The 26,797-nt window shown below is 41.3% G+C and overlaps 3 protein-coding genes across 9 annotated transcripts in view; 1 reads left to right on the top strand and 2 right to left on the bottom strand.

The window, feature by feature from the left end:
* Window positions 1-6,962, bottom strand: part of NME7 (NME/NM23 family member 7) — an 84,179-nt gene extending 77,217 nt beyond the window's left edge. The window contains exons 1-2 of one of the 2 annotated variants that reach the window (XM_086882989.1): window positions 6,872-6,962; window positions 5,943-5,975 (exon numbers count right to left, since the gene is read on the bottom strand). In XM_086882989.1, coding sequence (XP_086739115.1) covers window positions 5,943-5,975; window positions 6,872-6,874 — 36 coding nt within the window. In that variant the 5' untranslated portion in view covers window positions 6,875-6,962. Of the gene's footprint in view, window positions 1-5,942; window positions 5,976-6,584; window positions 6,700-6,871 lie in introns of those variants that run through there. The other variant, XM_086882991.1, reaches the window with a different exon arrangement.
* Window positions 6,963-6,984: 22 nt separating this feature from the next.
* Window positions 6,985-15,388, top strand: BLZF1 (basic leucine zipper nuclear factor 1). Of its 3 annotated transcripts, XM_086882988.1 has the most exons (8): window positions 7,042-7,079; window positions 7,393-7,526; window positions 8,596-8,652; window positions 10,028-10,467; window positions 11,098-11,297; window positions 12,865-12,993; window positions 13,595-13,814; window positions 13,998-15,388. In XM_086882988.1, exons 3-8 carry the CDS (start codon window positions 8,634-8,636, stop codon window positions 14,181-14,183), a joined length of 1,194 nt encoding a protein of 397 aa, XP_086739114.1. In that variant the 5' UTR covers window positions 7,042-7,079; window positions 7,393-7,526; window positions 8,596-8,633; the 3' UTR covers window positions 14,184-15,388. The 3 variants fall into 3 exon arrangements, with proteins under 3 accessions (XP_086739113.1, XP_023797703.2, XP_086739114.1); XM_086882987.1 differs by lacking the exon at window positions 7,393-7,526 and having other exon boundaries at window positions 6,985-7,079; XM_023941935.2 differs by lacking the exon at window positions 7,393-7,526 and having other exon boundaries at window positions 7,018-7,172.
* CCDC181 (coiled-coil domain containing 181) lies at window positions 15,379-25,823 on the bottom strand. 4 transcript variants are annotated; one of them, XM_086882986.1, is made up of 7 exons: window positions 25,742-25,823; window positions 21,717-21,850; window positions 20,718-21,201; window positions 20,359-20,588; window positions 18,217-18,363; window positions 17,423-17,577; window positions 15,379-16,852 (listed from the first exon to the last, which is right to left on the bottom strand). In XM_086882986.1, exons 2-7 carry the CDS (start codon window positions 21,798-21,800, stop codon window positions 16,732-16,734), a joined length of 1,221 nt encoding a protein of 406 aa, XP_086739112.1. In that variant the 5' UTR covers window positions 21,801-21,850; window positions 25,742-25,823; the 3' UTR covers window positions 15,379-16,731. The 4 variants fall into 4 exon arrangements, with proteins under 4 accessions (XP_086739112.1, XP_086739110.1, XP_086739111.1 ...); XM_086882984.1 differs by lacking the exon at window positions 25,742-25,823 and adding exons at window positions 24,476-24,624; window positions 25,251-25,503 and having other exon boundaries at window positions 20,359-21,201; XM_086882985.1 differs by lacking the exon at window positions 25,742-25,823 and adding an exon at window positions 24,476-25,050.
* Between the last annotated feature and the right edge of the window lie 974 nt (window positions 25,824-26,797).

Here is a 26,797-nt window from a genome sequence, read left to right as displayed (position 1 = left end):
GCTGAGTGACCTCGGTGTGTTGCTCAGGCACCACGGCCTCTGGTTTCCATCCAGGGGAACACAAAACAGGCTGGATCTTTAGGCCAAGCACAGTGCTTACTTTCAGGAAATAGTACTTTGGGTGATTATTCCTGGCATTATTATAGTTAAAAGTCAATGTTCATGGAAAAGCCCTCTTCAGACTTAGAGCAATAGGTGTTCCCTACAACCACTGTTTCTCACCAGCCAGTTCATGATTATCAGAGTATCCCACCTCATATACTAGATCACCATAGGGTTCTAGAAACTGACACTAAAATGGGCAACTGAACAGCCAAAACCCCTTTTTGGAGGGTCACTACTCCCTTGGCTTAAAGGAAACAGACACTATCACAGAAAAACCTAAAAAGTTCCATTTTGAGTGCTTAGCCACTAGCCACCAAAGCAGCCAGGGTGTGGAGAACAGGACACATGAGAGGAGGCTGGGAGAACTGAGCCTACTGCGATTAGAGAAGGCTGAGGGTGACCTTACTGCTGTCTAAAACTGCCTAACTGAAATACACCAAAAAGATGGATATAGAATTTTCCTGAAGGCACACAGTGAGAGCAAAAAATGCAAAGGACACACATGGAAACATAGAACATGCCAGCCACATGCTAGAAAAACAAAGAATTACCAAGGGGGTGGTCAAGCACTGACCAGAGGAAGTGTGCAATCTCGATCTTGGGAGATGTTGAGGACTTACCAGGACATCGCCTGGAACAGCCTGGTCTGGTTAGACCTGCTTTGAGCAGGTTGGAGGTCCCTTCCAACCTAAATTACAGTTCTATGATTCTAATTATACCTTGGTGTCTGCTTTGCCCAAAGATAATGCTCATCCTTCCAAGCTGCTCCAGAGCTGACACAGACCAGCTGGGTTCCTGTATTAACAACAGTTTAGATGTACTTTCAAAAAATGCTGAGCTCTGACGGATAAGTGTAAATTTTACCCACATCAAATCTGCCTGGAACATCTCTCTAAATAACTACTGTATCTGTCATCAAAATCTATTATTTTTTACTGCTAATTGGAAGTTTGTAGCTTCTTTTTTTTTCCTGGCACTGGCTCACTCAGTAATTCCTGAACTTTTTGAGTTTGACTATATATATATATTAAAAAAACCCAAGCATTAGGACAGACATGTCAGTTATTGAGATCTGTACCCACAACCCAAAGGATCTGGACAGAACACTCTGGGTGAAAAAAAGGGAGATTAGTATCAAACTTATCATTAAACAATGTTGGGTAACTTGGACTATAACAGTATCACCTGTTTGAGCCGCCCCATCAGAAGAGCCATCAATTCATCTAAAATTACATTTGGAGAGATGGTAATTTCTGCAAGCTAAAGCCAAGACTTGGGTACGGTAGGAGGTAATTTATCCCATGGATTCTAAACCTGTCAACTTTGTATTTGTAGGGTGGTATTTTATAAAGCACATAATGTCATAAAGATGTCAGCATCAAACCCAAAATGAGCTCCTGGAACAAAGGGAAGTTATGGGGGTTTTCAAACAGTTTTCACTTGTCTGACAGAGTGCCAAAGAATTTGTAATTTTATCCGCTACATGATTTGCAATGCACGCAGCCTACCTGCTGAATAAGTAAATTTCCACTGTTTGGAATCACAGTTCAATTTGAAACCATGACTTGCTCCTGATGCTCACAGGAAGACACACCATGCAATAAGGAGAGGCTACCTGCTAGTATTTTGCTTATTTTCTCCTCACGCTGCATACAAATTTTTTTTCCCTGTGATGAAATGCTGTAAATGAGAGTTGCCCATTAAGTACAGAGACTTGTCTTTGTGGTTGCTTTTGTCTTGCAAACTTCCAACTGACAGGATCAGGCCACTGTGCAGCTGAGAAAAATTCAATGTAATTACCAGCTGTCACTCTAGTGAAACTGAGTCTTGTTTTAAGACCAAAGAAGCAAAACTTGTCAAGCATTAGGAATGTGTCTTTTGTGAAGATATTGCATCCTTTCCAGGAAGGGTTTAAAATGTTTTTTGTTTGTTTGTTTATTTTTTGTTGGTTTTTTTTTTTTGATGGCAGCTGTTTTGCAACAGGAAGCAAGCAATTACAAAATTACGAAAAGTCATTTTACCAACATGCACTTATTCAGGAAAGTCTATTAGCAGGAAGGAGTTTAGTCTGTTTATATGATCAGCTCTGAATGACAGATCTTTATCAAAATTATTCCATTTTACCAGCTCATCCAGTATGGTTGAGATCACTGGGTTCCAAGAGAAACTCCTGTAAACCCATACAGCCCCATGAGCTGTTCTGCCTTTAAAAAGTCTTCAGCTGCAAATCTGAACACTCCATGAAAACCTAGGCCTCATTATTGTCAAGTTCTAGAAATTCCTGATTCATTTCCTAAGACCCATTTCCAAAAAAGGAAATAAGTATTTTGCACTGATGAATCAAAGCACTTCAAAAAATTTCTCATTTCTCTTCCCTGTCTTGTCTAAACTGATGACTTCCATGTTGATATTCTCCAAGCTGTGGGTTTTACTAATGAACTGATTATAATAATAATAATTACAGCAAACATGTAACACACAAGTTGTCAAATTTACTGCTGAAGTGAGCTGAACTGCTCATCCCTTGATATATATAGGATTCTTGTCAAAATTACAAGATTGCAAGCTCTGGCAACCAGGAGAGCAAATTTCATATATATTTTCCCCTAACTTTGCAGAAAGAATTAAGGCAGCTGGATACTTAAATTCCACTAACTGTGTACTTTTACATCCACAAGATCAAAACCAAATGGCAATCAATTAGACAAGTCACCTGGCTTTTATGTGCCTTGATTTCTTTATGCACAAGAAGGAAATAATTAGGCTGTCCTGTTGTTCAAAAACTGTTTATAATGTAGAATGCAGCTGTCAGATTGCAGGGCTAACAATAATTGTTTCAAAGGATGGAAGAAAAGGAAATCCTGTAACTGCACCTATGTGCAGAGTTTCCATTGCAATCAGGCTCTGTATCTGTGGTGAACGAAGCCCATTGTTCTCTGGAAAATGTTGCACTTCCATATCTGGACCACTTTCAAGTGTCAGAGTGCACCAAACTCCAGAATCAAAAGAAACTAAAGTTGTTAAGATCATGAACAAATACATCTCTGTATGTGATTACATCAAAGGTACCATTACAGAATAATAATTATTCTGGAAATAATAATCTAGAATAATTACAGCCAAGAAGGATAGCACATCTTGGGTGGAGAAAAGCAGGTTTCCCCTTGGGAATTTACTGCTCACTGTCCACAGCAGCCAGGTCTTGCACAAACCAGACAGCAGATTACACCAGAACTGATCTGAAATGCCATTTGATGACAAGGAAAGCTGTTCTCCACTGATTAGCAGGCCGTAAAGCCAAAGTGCTGTTAGACCAATAACTGCAGGACATTTCAGAACATTTGTCCCCTACCTCAGCTTCTGCCACCACAGCAATATGCCTGCCCAGTTTTACAATGCACACAACCACTTCCAGAGCACTGCTTGCACAATACAGGGTGTGACACAAATACATTCCAAATTGATTCCACTAAAAGTTCTTACATTTTTGTATCTGTGGCCATGATATGACTTGTAATAGATTTTTTCTGAGTAGGTATATATGTTAAAACTTACTCAAGCTATATGATTAAGTGGAAGCAACATAGTACTAAAGGTTGGTCAAGCTTTCTAGCCCCAAATTCATTACTTTCAGAATTTAACTAAAATTCTGAGGCTAAAGTCAAGTTTGCAGTATTAGAATCCACCAGAAAACATCTTCTATATTCTAATTTTGCTTCTGAGACATGATGTTCTGAACAGGTTTAAGATGGGTCAGGTGCATAAAGTAATGGCATGCAACAGTCACCTAATTTAGCCTTTTCCCAGGATCCTGTGTCTGTACATAACTGAGCAGCACTCATTCCTAAACATCTATTCTCCCATCGTCTTCCAGCTGCCAAATTATTCTTAATGCATTTTAGAAAACTGTCAGGATGAAGGGCCCATGATCGGAAAAAATTAGTGGGTTTTTAATTATAAAAGAAGCAAGCAGGACTCTGTAACACCTGAAAGACCAGAAAAGAAAGGGAACAGCACATAGAACGACAAGAGAGGCAGTGTTTGGGAAGATAATACAATGAGTTACTAAGTAGCTGTTTATTGAACATCTAAGACAACAACATTATAATAAAAAGCAGATAATGTGAATTTGTCAAGAATAAATCTTTTACTGATACAGTGAGCAAGGAAGAAGCCACAGCTGTGACAAACAGCTTTGATAAGGCTTTTAATCTGTCACCTCAGAATCTGACAAGCTGAGAAAGGCATTATGGCCTAGACTAAAGAGCAGTTATTTCTATCATATGAAGATGTAATTAGGAATACTTCCCTTGCCAACTGGGAGTCAGATGGTGTTCCACAATGATCTGCCATGCACCTGATTTATTTCAGATGTTTCTTGTTGGAAATGGAAAAATAGAAACTTCCACAGATGATGAAGGGTTCAATACGCAGCCTTGGCAAGAGCTTGGATTAAGGTAATGATGAAGGTACACAGATATTGGGTAGAGAAATTACAAACTTATGTTCCTATAATTATAAGTAAGAATATGCCTAGAGTATGTAAGAAATTATATCAGGTAAAATAGTCTGAAGTTTGAACTGTAATAGTGTGATGTATAGAGTAAATTAGAGATCCAGAAACTATAACAGAGGTGTGTATGAATATGTGACCTGTGAGCTTAGTGGCTAAGAGACAGATGCAGTGCAGCAAAATTAAGTAAAGGTGATAGGTTAATAAGTGAAAACAAGTTTTGTGTCAGCTGTCTATTGGACCAAAAGGTTATATATTGCTGTGTGAAGAAGAAACCCATGAGTATCTTGAGCTATGGCTGACTTCTTGCTCCTCTAAATCTAACACCTTCAAAGTGACATTTTATCTGGCTACTTGAGCAATAAATCGTCTCAAAGCAAGGTGGCCTCGTTCTTCATCTCGACAGTCTCTTACTGCTCCAAAAATGAAACTGAAAAAGCACACTTCCAGAATCTGGGCTGACAACTAAGGTGTGAGAAAGATTGCAAGCATCTTAGAAGCAGAACTCAGAATGATAATCTGAAAATTCTATAGAAACAAATGCAAAGTATTACAATAAAAATTCAAATACAAGAGGAGAAATTGGCCAGACAACAAAACCATGGGAAATCTGATAGTTATGGTAGGTTCCAGTGAGACTGCAGAACAGCTCAGGAGAAAAAAAAATGGTAAATTTGACAATATGAAGATCTAAGACGCAAGAAACAAATACTTTGCTCTGTTCAGCAGCAGTGGAACACAATGCAGCTGGTAAGAAACCTGCAGGTTAAGCACCACATTTAGAGAAAACTGCAGGCAGAGTGAAAAATGGCTAAATTTTAAAACCACAGTTACCAGCAGAAAAACATGAAGAAAACAAAATTTGTTTACTGAAGAAAAATGTGAAATGAGGAAAGGGTAAAGTTAAAATCTACAAGTACTTCTACAAATAAAAGACAAAATAGAATATCTTTAACCCACAAAGAACGGAACAATAATCACTGGTATCATTTCCAGCACAGAATATAATAGGAAAAAAACTCAGTGACCTATAAAAATCATCATGCAATGGAATTATGTCAACAGATCATGTAGTTCCTATCACTGAAGGCTTTTCAAAAGAAATTAAACAAATATGCCACGGAACATTTTGTTAGTGTTTGCTGTAAGATTCCGCACCACTTTAATGAAGTTAAGTTGGTGTCACCTCGGAAATAAAGGGGGGTTAGAAACATGTCAACCTCAGAGACAACCAACTAAAATAAAGCAAATGCTTTACCTAAGAAAGTAGGACTTCTGCCGACATGAATAAATTCAACATGGGAACTGAAAAATAAAGTTTTACCTGCATTAAACAGGACACTTGTAACTCCTGTATCTGAAAACAAACAGTGGCATTTCGATTTAAGTGGAAAATGCTGATCTTGAATTTATGTTCCCAAAGCAAGGTGCAAAATAAGCTGCTGGAGGGGATGAGGAAAATTTGAGGTGCTGGAGACAGGTATTTAAGGGTGGATCCACCCACAGGTACATCTGCCTGGCTACTGAATGTGTCTTGCACATGAGTTTGAGTACAAAGTGCAACTCAAAGCTGCTGATTTTTTAATCAGCTCTACAGCATTGGGGCTTGCACATCATCTTGGCCAAGGAGGACCCAGCTGAGTTTCTCTAACCACAGAACAGGCTGCGATGGAAGGGAACGACAAGCACTGTCCAGTCCAACCCCAGGCCCTGCACACGGCAGCCTGGAGTCACTCCGTGCCTGAGAACGCTGTCCAAACACTCCTTGAGCTCTGCCAGGCTTGGTGCTGTGACCACTTCCCTGGGGAGCCTGTTCCAGGGCCCAGCCACCCTCTGGGTGAAGAACCTTCCCCCGAGACTAAAATGCAAACCGGGTCTTCTTTTATTATTGCCCGTGCAATGACATCCTGACGTCTGTCCAGCATTACTACACAGGAGATCCAGTCAAGAATAAAGATTGTGGCACCTAAAACATATTCTCTCCTCCAAAAGCACCACTGCCTTCCTGCTGGCTCTCCCGAGTTCCTGGCCCAGCCTATTCCCAACTCGGGGAGGCAGCAGCAGCTTCCCTACAGCGGGGCACCAACGAGCCCGAACGGCCCCTTAGAACACCCCCGGCTGAGCCCCACGGGCCCCTCAGCCACGGGCCCCTCAGCCACGGGCCGGGCGGGGCCGGGCGTGCCCCTCCCGCAGCGCTGAGGGGCTCTGCCCCGCGGAGCCGCGGCCGCCCCCCGGCCCCGTGTCCCCGCTCACCATGGCGATGCTGGAGATGAGGATGACGACGGCGGTGATGGCGATCCCGGCCCGCCCCTGCCCCGGCAACCGAAGCGCCGCCCCCGCGCCCGGGCCCGCGATTGGGCGGGAGCGGACACGAGGCGCGGGGCGCCCCGCCCGCCGCCGGACGCGGAAGCCGCGGAGGTGACAACTGCCGGGGCTGTGGCGACATCGCTGCTGAGGGCCGGTCTGTCGGGGCCGGGGGACAGGGGGCCCGGGGCTGGGCGGTGGCTGTGGCTGTGCGAGGCCCTGGATCCTGTAGGGCTCGGCGTCCTGAGAGGTGCGGTGGGTAATGATGCAACCAGTGAGGGAGATGGAGGAGGAGGGGGACGTGTGGGGAGGCTTACACTGCTCCCGCTGCTCCCGCACGTAACTGGCCGGGATTGTAGCGTGAGCTCTGAAGGAGCAGGGTCACCGGCAGGCCGTGTCTGATGGAGTGGATAAGCCCAAATGCTCCTAATCAGTCTTTCGTTGGGTATTTTTTACGTCTTCCTGAACAGCTACGGTTTCATCCTCCTCGTTCTCATCAAGTAAATAGAGATCCCCAGTCAAAATGACGGAACAGCGGTGGTGATTAACACCTAATGCTATTAAATAAGCAAACACTCAACTCCGGTTGCAGAAGCAACGGATGGTGAGACATCTCTGTATCTGTAGTTTGAGAAAGCTAAAGGAGGAAAAGGTGTTTCTTTTGTTTTCTGTTCATCACAAAAGATAAACCTGCCTGACACAGAACAAATCTTTAGTCTAGAAACCTGAAAGTTTGCTCACTGCTGCCATTTTCTTTTTAGGGCAGAAAGCTGCTGCAGTGGAGGTCAAAAAGCTGTAGTTAGACCTTTTCAGTTCGTGGTACAGTGAAAAGAAGCAAGGGCCCTGGGGGTCTCCCCTGTAAAATGGGGAGATCTCAAGGAAAAAAAGCCAGCCAGACAAGATAAGAGTATACTGACCTCAAACTAACGTAGCTAGACCCTAGAAAAGACGATGAGTGACTTGTAGAGAGTGGATGGCCCTTGTGGATGAAGGTAGCAATGGTCAATACTTTTTGTGGACAAGGGAGAAAATGGCCAGGATGGTGGTTTGGGCCAAATTGGTTGTCAGCTTTTGTTGTTAGGTTAAACGAACCATGTGCACCCACTTAGGGCACTGACTCCTCTTTGACTGAGAATTGACCTATCAAAAAGGTTGTTCCAGCAAGCAGGACTACAGGAATTGTGCAGCTGTGCAGTTGCCACTGTTTTCTCCTCACCTCTTAATCTGCTTGAAGCACAGAGTGGGATTGCCTTTTCTTGTGGTTGATGATTTTAGGATATCTTGGCACAGTCGTGCAGTTGTACTGTGGGAGTGTTACAGACTTTTAAAGGGTAAGATGGGGGCTCACTGAAAAAAGGAGGGAGACCAGAAAAAAACTTTGAGGAATGGAAACTAGAACAAGATGGGGAGCAATGCAAAGGAGTTGAAGTGCAGCTCTTGGTGAAAAAAAGACACAAGTGCCAGAAGACTCACAGTCTTCTTTTAACTCTATGGTTTTTGGTGTAGTTTTTATCATTCTATGTTTTTCCCCTTTGTTTTGGTGTGGGTTTTTTCACTGTGCTGCTGAACTGGAGTTTAGAGCTTGTACTAGAAAACAGGATAATCCAAGATTAACTATCGCTGTTACCTTGCTAAAGATTTTTTTTTTGTCCCCCTCCTTATTTCTTCCTCAGACTTACCTAGATAGGAAGAGCTGACTGCTAAAGAGAAAATGACATCTCTAGAAAAAGGTAGGTTGTTCATATGACATCTAAACAGACTGAATTAAGAAGTACTTTGACTGGAATTCTGAACACCAGAGTTACACTGTATACCAGGCTCCTTTCATTTAAACTTACTCCTTTTATGTAGCTGTGAGGAAGTAGTTCTGTGACTTCATTATTGCAGTGAAAGCCAGAGCTGCCTGGACGGAACAGCAATTAAATGTAGTTTTTCTAATCCAGCTCGATGTTGAAAAATAAGTTTGTTGGTGGTACTGTGATCTGTCTGTACACTTGTCTGACAGCCTCCTCTGGTATTTAGAACCTGTTGGTACTGGTTCAGCAAACTTGAAAGTAAGCCAATACAGTGGTGTTACTACAGCATTTTTGAAATCCATTAGTATTTGTCTAGAGGACACAAGCTCACACTACTGCCTGCAATATGCGGAAAAAAAGCAGTAGGTGTAACCATGTTTCAGAAACTTTGTATCTCCCACCCATTGTGAGGAAACTGTACTACAATAATAATTCAGCTGGAAACTTAGTAGACTTAAATAAAGTTAATTTCAGTAAATGTTGTGTTAGGGACTATAGAACAGAATGTAGCAATTACTGGGAATGCTGGAGTCTGTAGTTCAAAAATGGAGCAGAACTGGGTTGTTGGCTTTTCTTAAACCTTCACTTGGGCAACTAAAACATTTCAATACTTAAAAAGCTGCTAAACTTCTTAAGGTGTCAGTAGCTGTCTGGGTAATAGCTGTTTTTCATTTGCTTCTTGCTTTTAAAATGAAACTGCTCTGATTCTGCCAGCTCCCAAAACCTGATTTTGTTTTCAGCCTATGAATTATGTTGTCAAGATTTTTTTTTTCCAGGAAAGCTCTTTTTTGTGCCTGCATTTAATCTTGTATGGCAGCAGGAAATTTAAATTAATGCAATTCAGATCAATGTTTGTGTCTTGTACTGCTCTTTTTAATGAGCAGTGCACATTTGAGTAAGGGCTTACTGTGAGGGTGGTGAGGCACTGGAACAGGTTCCTAGGGAAGTTGTGGATGCCCCATGCCTGGAAGTGATCAAGAACAGGTTGGACGGGGCCCTGAGCAACCTGGTCTAGTGGAAGGTGTCCGTGCCCACAGCAGGGCAGTTCCACAGTGTTGGAACAAGATGATCCTGAATCCAATCCAATGATGATCCCTTCCAATCCAAACCATTCTGTGATTTCTTGACTTGTGCTTGGTAATCACTGCTGCAGTGTGACTGCAATTTGACACATGCTGTGTACAATTAAAATCTGTTTTTAAAAAATTAAGAAAATTAAATTAAGTTCAGATATTAGGGGAAGACTTACAATGACACTATAACCAAGTAAAAAGTGGCAAACATTTCCTCTACAATTTCTAAATTTCAGTTGATGATGCCTCAGCACCCATTCGAGGACCTGGAGATGGCATGGAAACAGAGCAAACAGCTGGATCAGTGGAAGTGATCACCGGAGCCAGCACAACGAGCCATCACATCCACCACAGCCCCCATAAAAAGACAGCCTCTTCCCTGAGTCCCGGAGTTCTGCAGCTGGGGAAAGTACATGCAGATAAATCAGTAGAGATTGAAGCTATTCGAATATTAGTCCCCAAAGCAGCCATCACCCATGTTGTTCCAACTAAAAATGCTAAGGTAGCTAAATCTTTGGGACATAAAGGAGACACATTCCATCAGTCAGATGGAGCCACAGATCCCAAGAAAGAGCAGATAGAGCTGAAAAATGCAATTGAAAAGCTAAAGAATTCAGAAAAGCGGTTGTTACAGGATAAAGAAGGTCTCTCTAATCAGCTGCGTATACAGACAGAGGTAAGAACTTAAAGGTGTTTTCTCTCCCACAGCTGAACTGTTTTGGTTTGTATAAGCAGTTTGTGAATGTGAAAGAACTGCTATGACACTCTAGCCTTGAAACAAATAAGTTCCCTTTTGAACTTACCAGCTAAGATATAGAGTAGAAGTACATCAAAGTATTCCAATGCTGCTTCTCTGACAACAGATGAAAGAGTCAAAGACTTAGCTGGGAAAAACACATGAGAGAGCTGCAGGGAAATGAATCTTTAATGAGGAAAGACTTTGTTCCTTAATCACTAAGTGGAAAATGTTATGCCGTAGAAGGGTTGACTATAACTTTATATTTCATACACCTGTGGATGTCTTGTCTAATCCTTTGTTATCTTACTGATTCAGGAGCTGAATACTACTGAAACTCTGTTTCCTGCAGCAGGCTTTCATACTTCCTCTTTGACTGTTAGAATTTAAACAAGAATGTGTTGGACATGCTTATGTTATAAATGTTTAGGCTTAAATGTTTATGCTTTCCCAGATACATCCCGTTCTGGAAAGACAATTTACTGTTAGCAATTTTTAATAAGTTGTGCTGCATTCTTAGGAGTGTTTACTCTCTGCTGATAATTGCAAGAGAGTCTGGTCTAATTCTAGGTCAATCGGGAGTTGAAGAAATTACTTGTTGCTTCTGTTGGGGACGATCTGCAGTATCACTTTGAACGGATGGCTCGTGAGAAGAATCAGCTCATCCTAGAAAACGAAGTCCTGGGCCGGAATATGGCTCAGTTGTCTGAACAATTGGAGCGCATGTCTATACAATGTGATGTGTGGAGAAGCAAATTTCTAGCAAGCAGGTATTCCTTCTCATAGAGCTGTCCTAACAGCATTCTCCTTCAGTCTTTCATCACATACAGACACTGCAGTGTGCTTTCATATGCAAAGGACAGCCGCAATAGCCATACTGACACCTACTATGAAATCTGAGAATACAGGAAAGGTATAAAGAAAGTAAGCTCCTTGTAAATCTGAATAGTCCTGCTTTTCAGAGGTAATACAGTGAGTCCTAAACCTCCTAAAATCACAACTACAGTTCTTGTCAAGAAAACAAGAGAAGCTCTTAATTTTGATAAAACCACATTCAGTTTAGGGTTTAAAAATGTCTTCTAGGACAGCTGACTTTTCTTAAAGGTAATTAATTGATTTTCATCCCCAACCCCCCAGTATGATACAGTCATCAATTTGAGAAGAAGTTGGTGTTTAAGAGCTCTGCTTATAGTGAGTCAGGGATCTACTACAGAAGAAAGAGTAGGGGGACTTCTTTATCAAACACTGTCTGTTACTACTACTACTACCCTACTGTTACTTCTGTAAACATAAAAGCAGGTCTGACAGTCAAAATCTCATTTGACAATGATTTTAAATTTACTAAGTTTAAAACTTGTTAAGTTTGTCTCACCAGATCTGTAAATAGTTTTCTAGGATTTTTAATTTTCTAGTGTACTTGGATATAACTGACTGAATTTTGATGCTTTATGTATATCACAAAAGATCTTACTGCTTGAAGGAAATGGCAATGGAATTTAGTCTCCTCCCTTTAATTTGCTGGTCTTAAGAAGTTTCAGCATATGGGGTGAATGGTATCTTGTGTGACATATGAGGTGTAATGGTACTTGTAAATCCTAGCCGAGCAAGAGTCACTATGCAAACTTGGGATTTTTTTTTAACATTATGAGGAGTTCTAGGGTCAGGGCTGTGAGTCTCAGCAGTGTGCTTAAAGTAACACTCTTCAATATTTTAACATTCTGGTTCATTTTTATCTCATATTTCTAACTGGTGGTTGCTTAAATGTCATTCTGGTTTTTGCATTTGGAGTATCACAGGCATTTGAAATGCCTGCTGGAGGGGTCAGTGCCAAGCCTCATGGCATAGAAAAATGTGACAACATCTGTCTCCTCTGTAGCTATTAAACACTCTTATCTGGCATCTGGTGATTGTCCCTGAGAAGGACAAAGAGGTAAATGCTTGCAGTCTATAGCCATAGATTCCATTTTTAGAGATGAGTGAACAAATGTGATTACAGCATACTTGTGAAAATTGTTAGAAAAATGTATTTAGCTTTCTCTTTCACAGGATCCTTGTCAACCATGGACACTTTCTCAAGGTATTTTGAAATGTCTGTTACTAGCTTTGTATTAAGTGCCTTAAATTGTTTAAACTCAGTCAAAAGATAATCTTGCACTGGTGTTGCCTGTAGTTGAACAAGTATTATTCTTAATTAGGTTGATATAGGCTCTGCATGAGGGAGGGGACAGAGAAGAGCAGCTTAATACTCAGGTTGACCAGAAAAATGATGATCTGTAGTAGAAAAAAGTGACTTTCAAACTGTTCACTTGCACTGCTGACTGGGGATTTCCTTTGCAGAGTGATGGCTGATGAGCTGACCAATACCAGGGCAATTCTTCAGCGCCAAACCAGAGATGCACAAAGTGCAATCCAGGACTTGCTGAACGAACGTGAACAGTTCCGTCAAGAGATGATTGATACACACAAGTATGTTTTTTTTTAATGCAGACTATCTCTGTGTAAACTTCATTTTTCTCAGTTTATTTTAGACTAGAGGAGAATCAAATAACTTTCCCCTCGTCCAGTGGTATTCAACAAAAATCAATTATGCTGATGTATATATAATATAGTAACTTTTCAGTCTTAGAGCTGAAACAGCAATAGTAATAGAATACTTTCTTTGTTCCCCTATAGGTCTGAGGTCTTAAGGGTAATAAACTGTGGAACTGATATCCTTCACATCCTCAGGCTTTCTCTAATCACTTACTGTCTTGACTTCAAGTCTTCTCTGTTTCCTTCCAAAATATCAGAGATAATCTTCTTCCTCCATGGACTTTACAGTGCTTTTTCTGCCAGATGTCAAAGAAGTGTTCCCAATATTAATGTCCTGTGTTGGTGAGGCCTTTCCTTGGAGAATAGCGCAGTTGTCTCCTTGTTCTTAAGCACTTTTTTGTCCATTTCTTTGGTTTAAGATTTAGCTTATGCACTAAGCCTTGGGAAGAGATGATTCCTTTGAAGTGTGTTGAGTGCTGATTATACAGTATAGAATACAAACCCTACTAACAGGGCTTCTTTCCTTTCTGCACAGGCTGCTGGAGGAGCTCATGGTCTCTCTTCAGTGGGGGAGACAACAGACATACTATCCTAGTGCCCAGCCATACACTACAACAGAGCTAGCAGCTGTGAACTGTAAGCTAGCCAAAGCTGTAAGCTCACATCTTCTAGGAAACGTTGGCACTAACAGTCCAAAAAAGACTTCAACAACTGTGGAGTTTTGCAATACCCCTGCTGAGAAAATGGCTGAAATGGTAAGAATTCTTGATACATGTTAATCTTTATATTAAGGTTCTCAGTAGACAGATATTTCATTTTCAACGTAGAAAAAATATGAAAAATGGCTTTTATGCAGAAATCCTTCCTAGCTTTTAGAGAAGGAAAAAGCCAATTAAATTGAATAAAAATATTTTCAGTGTCAATTTTTCCCTCCTTAGATGCTACGTGTACTGGATCCAGCTGCACATCCAGAAGCATCAACAGAAGTTTCTTTTTCTGAGACTTCTCCATCTTCTTTCCTTTCCACAAAGAAAAGTATTGGAAGGTTTCACCCATATACAAGATATGAAGATGTCACCTTCAATTGTTGCAATCACTGTCAGGGAGAGCTGATAGCCCTTTAAAAGCCCAGCCAAGGCAGCTGCACATGCACTCTTTCTAAAGAACACTAGTTGATGCTCAGCAGGCTTTCCTTTGTCCTTTTTCTGTAATGGGTGGGTCTGGCATTGGAAATTACACAGTTTCAGCTCCTCTACCTCTTGAAGTTAGGGATTGACAGGATTTCCATAGTTTCTGGGATACTTCTACTATTTCTCAATGGGGAAAGCTACTTATTTTCTTAAACATAGTCAAGACAAAAAACATGCTGGTCCAATTTATAGAGCATAGAGATGCTCTTGACTGTTTAACATTTATAATTTGGTCAGCAAATCTTAATGAATTTCCCTTTAGAGGGAGACAGAAGTGTAACCGTACCAAAGCAAATTAAGTGCTGATCAGTTATGTCTAAATTTAAAAAAAAAATAAATTTAACTGACCATTTATCATTTTTTTTTTTTTTTCATTTTAGCCTAGGTGATGAACTGTCCCCAAGTCTATGTTCTACCTTTTAAATTTAGTTATAAAAAGGAGTATATGCAGTCATTCTTCATAGCTGTAAGTTCTGAAAGCAAGAGTATATGCAGTGTCAGCCCACCTGTCAAGAAGGCGATGAAGCTTGAATGAACTTCAGCTATAATTCATAAGTAGTAACTGCTTTCAATTGGATTCTAGAAAACTCTGGGGTGAGATTATTCTTGCATTTCTATAGAGCTGAAATGGCTTTTCCATTGTTTCAGCTTCTAGAATGAAGCTGCTGCCTAGCTGATCCAGCAAAGGCAGACTGACATGCTTCCTTTAGTACATAGCATTGAACCTGCTCTGGCATTAGGGCTCAGTCCTTGCCCAAGGTCTTCCTAGGTATTATGGGAAGATGAAGATAAGCACTAAGTTTGCACAGGTACTGTTAAAAAAAAAAGTATTTTTTTACTTGTATGGTTTTATAATCTTGATATAGGTTTGGAGTTCTTGACATAGGTTTGATGAGAACTTTTAGGAGACAATCTGCTAAATCCAAAGAACCCTATTTAAGTTTCTTTGCTTGACCCCCAAAATTTACCATATGAAGCTGCCTACTTTAGGGAAAAGGTTTCTGAAATGGTTGCTTTTACCCTATTTTCCTTTGAATCTCATACCCATTATCAGAATATGTAAGCTGTTCTTGCTGTTGCTGGCTCAGCTTTGGTTTACATGAAGAAAGCTACAATAAACTTCCTTTGCTTGCTTTCAAGTTACAGTTTTGGATTTAATGAAGTCACATTCTTTGTAGCATTAACAGAACTATATGACATTGAACTGTAAAACCCTTCACTCTGCTGGTGTGAGGCAATGAACAGAGAAGCACCTCTTCTGTAGTTTTCTACAGTTAGGGAGACGGTGTGTGTGAACCTTTGCAAACATTCCCCCTGGATTTGCTTGCTAGACACAGGAAGCTCTTCTTGCCTTTGGTGTCAGGGGGAGGTTTTGGAGGGAGGAAGGCAACCTGTTACTTATGTATCCCAGTACCATGTGAAATTTTCATTTTGTGTCCATGCTCACTCTCTATGCTGGCAAAAGCTGCAACAGACCAGCCTCCAGTCCAACACCAGTGCTCTCAATATGCCTGTAACTAGCTCCAAAAATAACCAAGAACAATACTACCAGCAAACGTTCTTTGCATCTCTACACTTCTGTCTGTTGCAGTACTCCCAGAAAACAGTGACTGTGGAAAAATTGAAGAGCAATTCCAGGATCATGAAATCTGTTGGGACATACAGTTGGACAGAATGCTTCTATTCTTTCACTAACTTTATGATTTCATGAGTGACTTTGGCATGTTCTCTATCAAGAGTTCACAATTTAGGTGGGTAAGGTGATGTAGTTTGGTAGATTTATTATAATAAGCATTGACATTTATATAAGGAACCTGGCTTCCTTCGTAGGGAAAAGGTCATCATTTGCACAAGCTTTTAATTCCATGAAATAGAAAACTACTCAATACGACTCACAGAAATAAGTTTCAAAACTTGTTGCACAATCACCTATACATTAGTCTTCAATGACCCTTTCCAGGAACCTAAAAGAACACAGTCTTCTGGTCTAGAGCTGGTCAACAGATCAATAGGTACAATAAACATCATTTTCCAACAACATAGCACCTTGCACAGTCTTAATCACTAGCAGCATCAAACAGCAATATTAATCCACAAAAAATTCAACATTTTACAGAGTAGCCTGCATCCAGGAATCCATGATGGAGCTGAGTATAAAGTGCCTTTAAGAAGGGAATGTGTATTTGCCACCCTCATACATACATCTTGCACTCGTTAAGGTTTGGTTAAATCGAGAAGATCCCTGAGTTATAGATTAAAGCAGGCTTTTCAACTAAATTACAAATAAATAGATAGTAAAAGCATTGTCACTGAAGGTAATTGTTAAACTTGATTGAAAGCTTCAAAAACACCACAAAAAGTCAGTAGCTGTAAAGGACAAAAACAAGCCATAAAAATTCAGAAGATTGTCACCAAGAACTCTGTGTCTACATCAAATTTTTAACTGTAATGACCTGTGAAGCAAAAGGATTTTGCCTCTGAATTAAATATAGTGCATACTCCGCATCTGTCTTGCTCTTCTGGCTTCTAATTTAAACAGCCTGCCTCTCTCTTTAGCAGCTAGTTCTGCTTCTTGTTTCTCTTCTTTCTTCCTCCTCAGCCAGCTGTGGAGAGACAAAGAGGATCAGAAGTACTGGCAGTTGTAATTTCAAGTTTGACATCATTCAAAGGAGTTTTGGCCCCCACTTAACTGGAGCCCACCCTGTCTTGTAGGGTGAAGTTGGGTGTCATGGCTGAGACAGTCTAAAAGCCTGCCACACCCAAACACAGGAAGCACTACTTTCCCACCCCATTTCCCCTGCTTCTGCACCCACCTTTACCTCCCCTATTTTGTTAGACTGGTTTAACTTTATGCTTATTTCATGGACTGAATAAACCCAAGCTTGCTCCAGAACACGCAACAAATGTTTGAGGAGAAGATCCCTTTTTTAGCAAAAGCAATTCACTCTTTTTAGCTCAGGTTCTGATAAATAATTTCACAGCAGTGAACAAACAACATGCATTGATGTATTTTTGCTGAGGTGTAAGTTTAGAAGGGCATATTCATGAAAAAAAAAAACCCTCCAAAACAATGAGGACTTCAGCAGCAAAGATATACCATAAGACAGCTACAGTTCTGAGATGATACACTGCAAAAGTAGCAAATGTGGTCCCTTAGGAATGACCCTACTCACTCTCTAAAAGCTCTGTCGCATTCCTCTGCCCTTGGTACAAAGGCCACTTCCTCAGTTTGGCGTCTCAAAAATTCTATCCGTTTTTCTTTCATATATTGTTGGTGCTTTTTTTTAAGCCATAACCTGTAGGCTTCTTCTGGATCCCTGTTCACGTCCTAGTTAATAAAAGACATGTACATACAAGCGTTATCAGTAAATGACCTTTATAATAATCACATTATATTAGTTTTTTTTGTATTCTGCTGGCATCTCCCATCCATGAAACATACTTTATAAACACACTAGAGCATATGCTAATCTGGCATAGAATATATACATGAGCAAGCATTCAAAGCACTATGTTTAAAAAAGTACTTATTTAGCTTTTGAAGCCCATCACTTTAAGGCAGAAGAACTTTAGAACAGCATCTGAATCCCCGGGTTTGTATCAGGTCATGTGCATTAACTGTTTGCTAACAAGTTTTGATGGTAAAGAACACACTCCAAAAAGTTTTCTAGCTGCTTGTTCACTGCAGGGCTCAATCAAGTCCTTCTTCTGGTATATGGGAGCATCACTGTATCCCCTGTGATTTTATAGTTAAGTTCATGTATGCTGCTTCTAAATTGCAAGCCACTCTGCCAAGGAGATCAATCCTAAACCTGCAAGTCTAGCTCTTCACTGAAAACAATGTAACAAGAACATTCCCCATTGACGTAAATTTTCATACACTTAGCTATGAAGCCAGGTTTAGAATTTGGTTTTCCTATTTAACAAGAGCACTATAGATCCCAGTTCCACAGTAGGGTGACCTTACTTTCATCCTCAGCTCTTCCAGCTGCTTTGCACGACGAACTCGCTTTTCTTCTTTTAGCTGTACTTTCTTCTTCTGTAACCAAGCTTTATAAACTATTTCATTCTCTCTTCTCCTCATTTCTTCTAGTTCCCTTTTCCTGTCTTCTTCCTTAAGTGGAAGGAAAACCAAATAAACTTAGTTTTTAAGAGAATTATCTTAATTTGCAAAGACTGTTGCAGGCAAGAAATAAGCCATTTGAATTTCATGAGAGACACACTGAAATACAGATGAAACAGGAATACTCAAAGACTCACAGCTGACACCGCATTTAGGAAGAAATTGCTTGGAGCACTTCTGTGATTTGTGATATATTCAGACACTTTCAGTCTAATCCTTCTTGTGATTACCTCCATTTCCATGACACCTCTTGACTCACAGACATTTAAATAGAATCAGGTGAAAATTCTTAAATTTAAGTTTGCCCAGTATCCCTGGTTAGCTTAGAATCACTTTATATGGATACATTTTAAAAATAAATGCAGCTCTCAGGCTTGATGGACCCCTAAACCCTAAAGGATATTTAACAACATCTTTAGCAACATTTAACAATATGGATTGCGGGCACTACCTCATAATTAAGGACCTTTCTTTTGACTTGAAGTTACAATGTATTTACTTAAGGAGTATTAATAGCTTCAGGTTTTTTTCAAGTGTACGAAATTAACTGAAATTTACAAAAATGAGAAAGGTATCTCTTATTTATTAATTACATTTTAGCTAATTAGAAGTATTTACAAAGAGTAGTAAAAGTTTCAATTAATGCTTAAGAAAGCTGATATATTTTACCTGGATTTTCTCTCTCTTTTACAAAAACTACAATGCCTACTTATTTCAATACTTATAGAAATCTAATCTGCTTGCAAATAGGTGATGTTCCTCCCACCTACACACAACTTTCAGATATCCTCCAAACTTACCATTTCTAATTTACTGGAATGAAAGAAACTCCACCAAAATGAAGCAGATGGATTTTAGTAATGTCAAGAAATGTTTCATGCCTGTGAAATCCATCACAGAATGGAAGAATTCCATTCCAGAATGAAGAAATAAGGTAACACATCCTTACCTTTCTATAACTAAGCCAACAAAGGAAGAAATTTAGCACACACTGTTAGGAAAATAACCTTCTTTCCCCTCACTACCCTACCCTTCACTTTAAATACATATATCATGGTTTCAAGAGATGTAGTCTTGTGTGCAAAAAGAAAATACTTCAATTGCTCATCAGATCTCATTCCCCTCATTACTAAGCTGAGCCTCAGCAACCTTTTCAAATAAAGCAGGCTAGAGCTCTTTCCACAAATAGAAAGTAACCTTGGGAGCTACTTAGCCAGCTTAATTAGTACATCATGGCACTGAAAAATGGCAGATGCTTCATGCTCCTTTTATACAGCAACACACATAGCAAGCTACCTTTTTGTAACTGTATCATCATAATGCAAAAGGAAGAAAAATATCAACATTTTTTAACTCTCTGGTAAAGATTTCTGAAGTCCCCATTACAGCTGTTGGAGGCTGTCTATTAAATGTAAGGGGTTTTTTTGCTGTGTGAGGAGCTGAGAAAGAATTAAAAGGGTTCCTACAGTCACTCTGCTGTGTAAACATTATATTATGACTGAACACTCTCCTATGTAATTGCCAAATCCATACTTCTTAAGTACCCAAATGTGCCCCAGCCTTACTATGGTTAACATAAACTAAGTGCACTGCAATATAATATGTGCAGACGTGACACCACATGCTACATTCCATAAACTATGGGACTGTAACAGAACCTAGGTAGAGAGAGAGTCAAAAAGCAAAAGCAGCAAGAAAAGTATAACAGAAGAAGGCCTATTTATGAAGGATATATTAAATAAATACTCAATTTCTCCTCTGAGCAAGGCATGATCCTATACCACTCTGGGAAAGGAACTTTGAGAAATTCTATACAAACCCCAGAGAATGATTGTTATTATTGTTGTTGATGTTATTATTACTACTACAACTATTATTGCTGCCTCTTTTATCAAGGAAGAATGGAGTAAATACTCTGAGCACATGGTCTTTGTGAAGCAGAGGAATAGGATGGTCACTGCGATTTACTTTTCTCTATACATTTACCTCTCTCCTCAGTATTTCATTCCTTATTTCTATCTGCTTCCTTAATTCTTTTTGTCTGGGAGTAAGAGTGTAAGTGGAGGTTTTCGTGGCTGTGTTTGCAGTCTCAGTCTTCTGTTTTCCCAGGTCTTTTGCACCATTCGAAGCAGGATCTGGAGGTTGCTTAGAGTCAGATGGAGGTGAAGGGTCAGTGGGGAGCGAAGATTTTGGAGCTGTACGTTGAGTTTCAACATCTGAAAAAGAAACACTTATTGGGGGCAAAATGCCCTGGCTTTCAATATCACATAAACTTAAGAGTTCAAACTTTCCATCTTTTTCCACTAGGACTTTACCACGTGTCATTTCCTCATCTGAGCCAGTACCTTCTGAAAGTGTGTGTTTCTGTCCTGTATCATCAGAAATATGCAGCTGAGACAGCCCAATTGAAACATCATCTCCTCTTGCAAGGTCAGCATCTTTTGGAGGAGGAGCTTTAATATCCATCTCATCCTTAAATTTTAATTTCCTTTCTCTGTTTTGATCCACAGGAGTCTGATTTTCCAGGTTTTTGTTGGCTTCTTCAATCTTTTCCAAGACATAACGCTTCATATCTTCATCCTCTTCCAGTTCCTGCTCATTTTCCAGCTTATATTCCTGGATAAAGCTTTCTGTCTCATCATATTCATAGTCCTTTTGTTCAGTACTTGCCTCAGGAAAGTATTTTTCATTAGCATATATCATTTTCACATTTACATCTGCCTCTGAAAGCTGATCTAGACTTTCTTCCACTTCCTCATTGTCTTCCTGAGAGCTGTATGCAGCTTTATGAATTTGTGCTTCAACATCCTCTTCCTTTTTTCCAGGATTCTAAAAAAGTTAAAATAAACTAGTCTCTTCTTTCAACAAAAGAACACTTATCAAAGAAAGAGAAAAAAACAGTGAGAGAGAAGAGCAGTAAACTACTTGCACTCTAAACCAGGCTGTCAATTAGTGCATGTCATAACTAACTGCTTTTTTGGCACTAACAAGTCTCTTCATTTTCTTCATGTTCACATTCACACACAGTTTAACTAACCAGTGAAATGATTAGTGACAGCACAAAACCACAATGAGTGTTGCACAAACACTTAAAGGAACTCAGAAGTACTTTTGAAGAAAACATATCATTTTTAATGAACACTGAATTTTCTGTTTTACAGATATTATAACCAAACTAACCAGTTTGCTGAAATGTTTTTCACTGTAATTCCAAATGATCTTCCTTGTCAAAATTCAGTGAATGCACCTGCACATTTCAAGCAATACTGAATTTGTGCCTAAGATTCCAAATTACTCAATTTTGTCTTCTAAAGAACACAACTAGCATTTAATGTAACAAATACCTTTTTTTCTTCTTTGTCAGTTAGGCATTCCAGGTCTTTTTCAAAATCATCCTCATATTCTGCATTTTCTGTTACATCACCCATATCTGCTTGATCTTCCTTTTCAGTTATTTTGGTGATGTGTTAGAACAATACTACAAAAAGGAGAGGAAATAAAATGTTTTCAAACTCTAGTGACACACAAATACTGATATCTCTCATGACACTCACATCAAACTTGTGAGCAGTACTAATACAAGCATGTTAGACAGTGCCACAGCACCTCAGGACTAAGGATCACCAATGGCTCATAAACATGAATGGTTTTGGCCTTTCCAGCCCTGGCTACTGGGAGAAGGTTTGAGTTAAAGCAAATCAAGGTGATTTAATGTCTCTGACAGAGCTTAAACTAGAACTCATAATCTTTTAACAGTTAGCCTTGTGCTTGGACAAAGAGACCATTATTTTATGTTAGCCTGAAGTGCGACAAACTTCTTGCTTTTATCTTACCTTTAAATGCACTGTAACTTTAAACGCTCATTAACCTGTTAATCAGGCTGGATATAGTCATCAAACTGAAGATGACCCACTATAAGGACTGAGTCTTTTAAAAAATGTTTGCACTGCATAGCATACAGGTGCCACCAGCTCCTGAAGATTTGCTTAAATGCCAGTGCTTGGTACTCTAGGCTGACTGTCTGCTGCCCCTCTGCTCAGCTCACTAGGTACAAGGCATCAAAGACACAAAAGTTTAAAGATGTGGACACACTCATGAGCCTAGAGAGCTGATGCTGCTGTTTATAGCTTTAACCCCTCTTCAGTCCTTCAGTAATTTATTTATTTTTACAAAAGCAGCACAGAAGAAGAGAACATCAAGTATTCAAAAGTTCCTGTTCTTTTTGTACCACCTGCTGTAGGCTGGAAGGTGCCACTTCCATGTGTCTGTTGGAGGGTTAATCTGTGTCATTTTCAATAGACTAAAGATCATGATTGTGGCAGGACAAGGAGTAATGAGTACAAATTGAAAGAGGGGAAATTTAGGTATATTAGGATGAAATTCTTTGCTATTTTGGTGGTAAGGCACTGGAACAGGTTTCCCAGGGAGATTGCAGATGCCCCATTTCTGAAAGTCTTCAAGACCAGGTTGGATGATGCTTTGAGCAACCTGTTCTAGTGGAAGGTGTCTCTGCCCATGGCAGGGAGGTCACAATTTGATGCTCTTTAAGGTCCATTCCAACCCCTTAGCATTTTATGATTCGGCAAGACAATATGGGATGTAAGAGAGAGCTCTGACTCTGGATTGCCCTAGAACAGCAAGACAGCTCTTGCTGTGTGACCATCCTGCCCTTCCAGACAAGAATCACAGCATCAAGAAGGGTTGTCTTTCAAATCCGTCTACACATTTTGTAAAAATCCTTTCATGCAGGAGATGTTGCTTAAATTCTCCCAAGCATTTGTTTTGAGTTCTGATGAACACCTCTGAGTTCTCAGTTATTTGTTCTCAGGAACACCAGCTCTGCTTCTTAGAACTCAGTATTTCATGCTGGAAAAGAGTGATATTTTTTAAGCCTCAAAACTTAGGCAAGATTTGTCTTAGAGTGCTAATAAAGCTGGGCATTTTTTGCTGCAATATTGTTTGTACGGAAACTTTTAAAAGCTCTTCATTTTCTTTGAAAAGAAAATTTTCATTTTCAAGGAAGTCTGGCAATTTTTTCACTTATTCTTAGCTACCACTTGCCACCAGAATCATTCTCACACTAGATTTCTCAGAATTTGAATTTTTAGAGCTTGTTTAGACTATTGCCTTGGCTTTCCACACCATATCTATTTCCCTCGTGTTTTTCCTGCACCACCTCATATGACATGTAATGATTTTTGCTGGGAAATGCCCCTTCCTTCACAAATATCCTTGGTTTGGGTGATGATGTACCCGGCATCTTAATGGAGATTACTTTTCTCTAGTGCATATTCAGCACAAAAGAAACATTTCTTTATGTGATTTCATTATTATGGTAAGGAGATACAGAAGCTGCACAGAGGAATTGTGCCCTTAGAAAAAACATGTTCACATCAGTGGCACCCAATACAAACACATCTAACATGCTCTTTAATTCATTTAGGTTAAGTGTAATAATGGGGATCAGCATAAAAATCAACTTCTTCTGTTGTAAGATAAAGTAGCCAAGGCTAAAGAGAGAATTTACAATTCAACGACTTGTTTCATAGAATCATAGAATGTTAAGGGGTTGGAAAGGACCTTAACATCATCTAGCCCCAACTCCCCCTGCCATGGGGCTACCTCCTGCTAGCCCAGGTAGCTCAAAGCCCCATCTGGCCTGACCTTGAACACTTTCAAAGATTGGGGCATCCATCATCTCCCTGGGCACTCTGTTCCAGTAAAGAATTTCTTCCTTATATCTAACCTAAGCTCCCCCTCTTCCAGTGTGTACGCATTTCCCCTTGTCCTGTCACTGCAGTTCCTGACAGGGAATCCCTCTCCAGCTTCCCTATGGGCCCCTTCAGATCCTGGAAGGTTGTAATGAGGTTTCCACACACCCTCCTCTTCTCCAGGCTGAACAGCCCCAACCTTCTGAGCCTGTCTCCATAGGGGAGGTGCTTTACCAACCTCGTGGTCCCCTCTGCACTTGCTCCAACAGTTCCATGCCCTTCTTATACCGGGGGCACCAGAAATTCCTGAATCAGCTCTTATTCTATTTTGGATATTATGAAGTAAAGTGATTAGGCATTAAGAGGGACAGAAAGTATTCAGAAAATCTCACATCTTCATTTTCAGCTGCTCCTGTTCTACTTAGGGTGTGTCTGTGGGGGGTGCGCGCTGTCACCATTTGTTTTGCACGGATTAGTAACGCGGTTACACCCGGGCACAGTGACAACAAAAGGCGGCTTTCTGTCGCTTTGTCCTTCTGCACTAAAACGCACACATACACAGACCCACGAACCCGAACCCCACCGGGGAACATCCTCACCAGAATTCCCTGCTCCCCTGGGACACGCCGGGCCCCGCCGCTCCCTGCCGGGGACGAGGAGGTGCCGCCGCCGGGCGTCGCGGTTGCCGTGACAGCTGTGGGGCCGCCCCGTCCGCCCGCGCCGGTCAGTGACACGGTGGCTCCCGAGGGACAAACTCCGCCTCCCGAGGGACAAACACCGCTTCCCCAGGGACAAACACCGCCTCCCGAGGGACGAACACCGCTTCCCCAGGGACAAACACCGCCTCCCGAGGGACGAACACCGCTTCCCGAGGGACAAACACCGCTTCCCCAGGGACAAACACCGCTTCCCCAGGGTCAAACGCCGCCCCTCGCAGGGCCCTGGCTCCCGTGGGCCGCGCCGCCCCGTTGCCATGGAGACGGGCCTCCGCGCCAGGGCCCCCCTCCCTGCCCCTTTTCCGTGTGGCAGAGTTCCATCTAACGCCTGGAAACTGTCGGGAAGCAGAGCGCTGGGGGCAGCGGGGACACACACACCCCACCAGGAGAGCGACAACCAGCTCTCCCTGTCCAGCCGAAAGCCCTTCTTAGATGCTCTTAAATTATGTACTCAATCCTCAGCGGGCAGCCTCGCTTCGCGTGTTGTATTATTCATCATGATCCGGCTGGTAATGAGCGATCGGATCAGCCCAAGAGCCAGCAGTGTCAGGATTTGGGCTTTTGTTAATCACAAAATCATAGAATTGTTTGGGCTGGAACAGGATCTTGAAACTCTTAACCCCCTTGCCATGGGCAGGGACACCTTCCAGTAGACCAGGCTGCTCAGAGCCCCATCCAGCCCGGCCTTGAGCACCTCCAGGGATGGGGCATCCACAATTTCTCTGGACAACCTGTTCCAGTGTCTCACCACTAAAGAAGACAGCACTGAATCTCCAGAGACACACCTCTCTGTGTTAACCACACACTGCTCCTTGAACATGGAAATGAGAAAAACAAACAAACAAACAAACCAGGAAAATGCCCTGAATTAATTCCCATCTGGAAAAAAAACCCAACAGACAAAAACAAAAAAACAGGCCAAAAAACCCCACCCTGATTTACCTATGGGGCCAGGGCGGCTGGCAGAAAGAGAAGGATCAGACTCCTCAGTGGAACTGGAGGGAGGTGGCAGATTGCAGTGTCCTCTAGGGACAACCAAACCCCCCACAGGTAGTGGATGCTGTGCCCCTGAGGCCAGCAGGTCCCCCAAGAGCTGTGTGACCACCAGACTCCCCACTGAGCACACACAGAGCTCACTGCAAGGGCGAGCAGCTGCCAGCAGCCATTCAGAGTGATAAAGTTCACTCAGCATCACAAGACACTTCTCAGCACGGCATTTTGGGGGATGACCCTCCTCAGCCCTTCTACCAGCTTGGGCTGCAGTAGCAGGGACCCCTCTGGGGGAAAAGAGGGAGAGAGCAAGGGAGGGAGTTCTCCTCAGTGGCAGCACTGACATGGTGCCCATCACACTGTCCCTCACACGGCCATGGCCCCACGTTTTGAATACACTGGCCTGGCAAAGTGAAAGATGACGTCTACAAGGCCACACACCTCAGAGGGAAGCACTCCCCCTGTACTAAAGGGTTAATGCTAATGAAAGAAAATACAGGCAGAAGATAGCCACAAAGCCAGAGCTTTGATAACTCTCAGAGTAACTCAAGTAGGGTCAGCCTTTCACTCAAAGTCACATGGGACAGAAAAGCTGAACCCCTTCAAGGTGGGGCTCATGAGCTCTCTAAAGACGTCTGTCATCATAGGCCACATGCTATAGGAGGAGAATGGACTCCATGACCTCAGGGTTTCTGCTCATCCTACACCATACAGTGAAAAAGAAAACCAGGTTTTGACATTGGCTCTAGTGGGCTGTAAGGGCTTCCTTACACTTCGCAGAGATAATGCTCAGTTACCTGTTTGGCAATGGTTCCTGCTGTACCTGGTGAAAATTCCACCAGTGACCTCGCCCAGGGCATGCAGTTATCCCACCCTTCTGGGCAATATGCTGAATTTCTGATTTTCCGCATTTCGACAAATTCATAGCAGACTAAAATACAGGGAACTGGATACAATACCAAGGCTTTCTTCTCTGCTTTTATTGTAAGACTATCCTTCATCTTAAAA

This window comes from Cyanistes caeruleus, chromosome 3 (genome assembly GCF_971803275.1).
Source record: "Cyanistes caeruleus chromosome 3, bCyaCae1.hap1.1, whole genome shotgun sequence".
Taxonomy (NCBI): domain Eukaryota; kingdom Metazoa; phylum Chordata; class Aves; order Passeriformes; family Paridae; genus Cyanistes; species Cyanistes caeruleus.
This window is presented reverse-complemented; position numbering and strand designations above follow the sequence as displayed.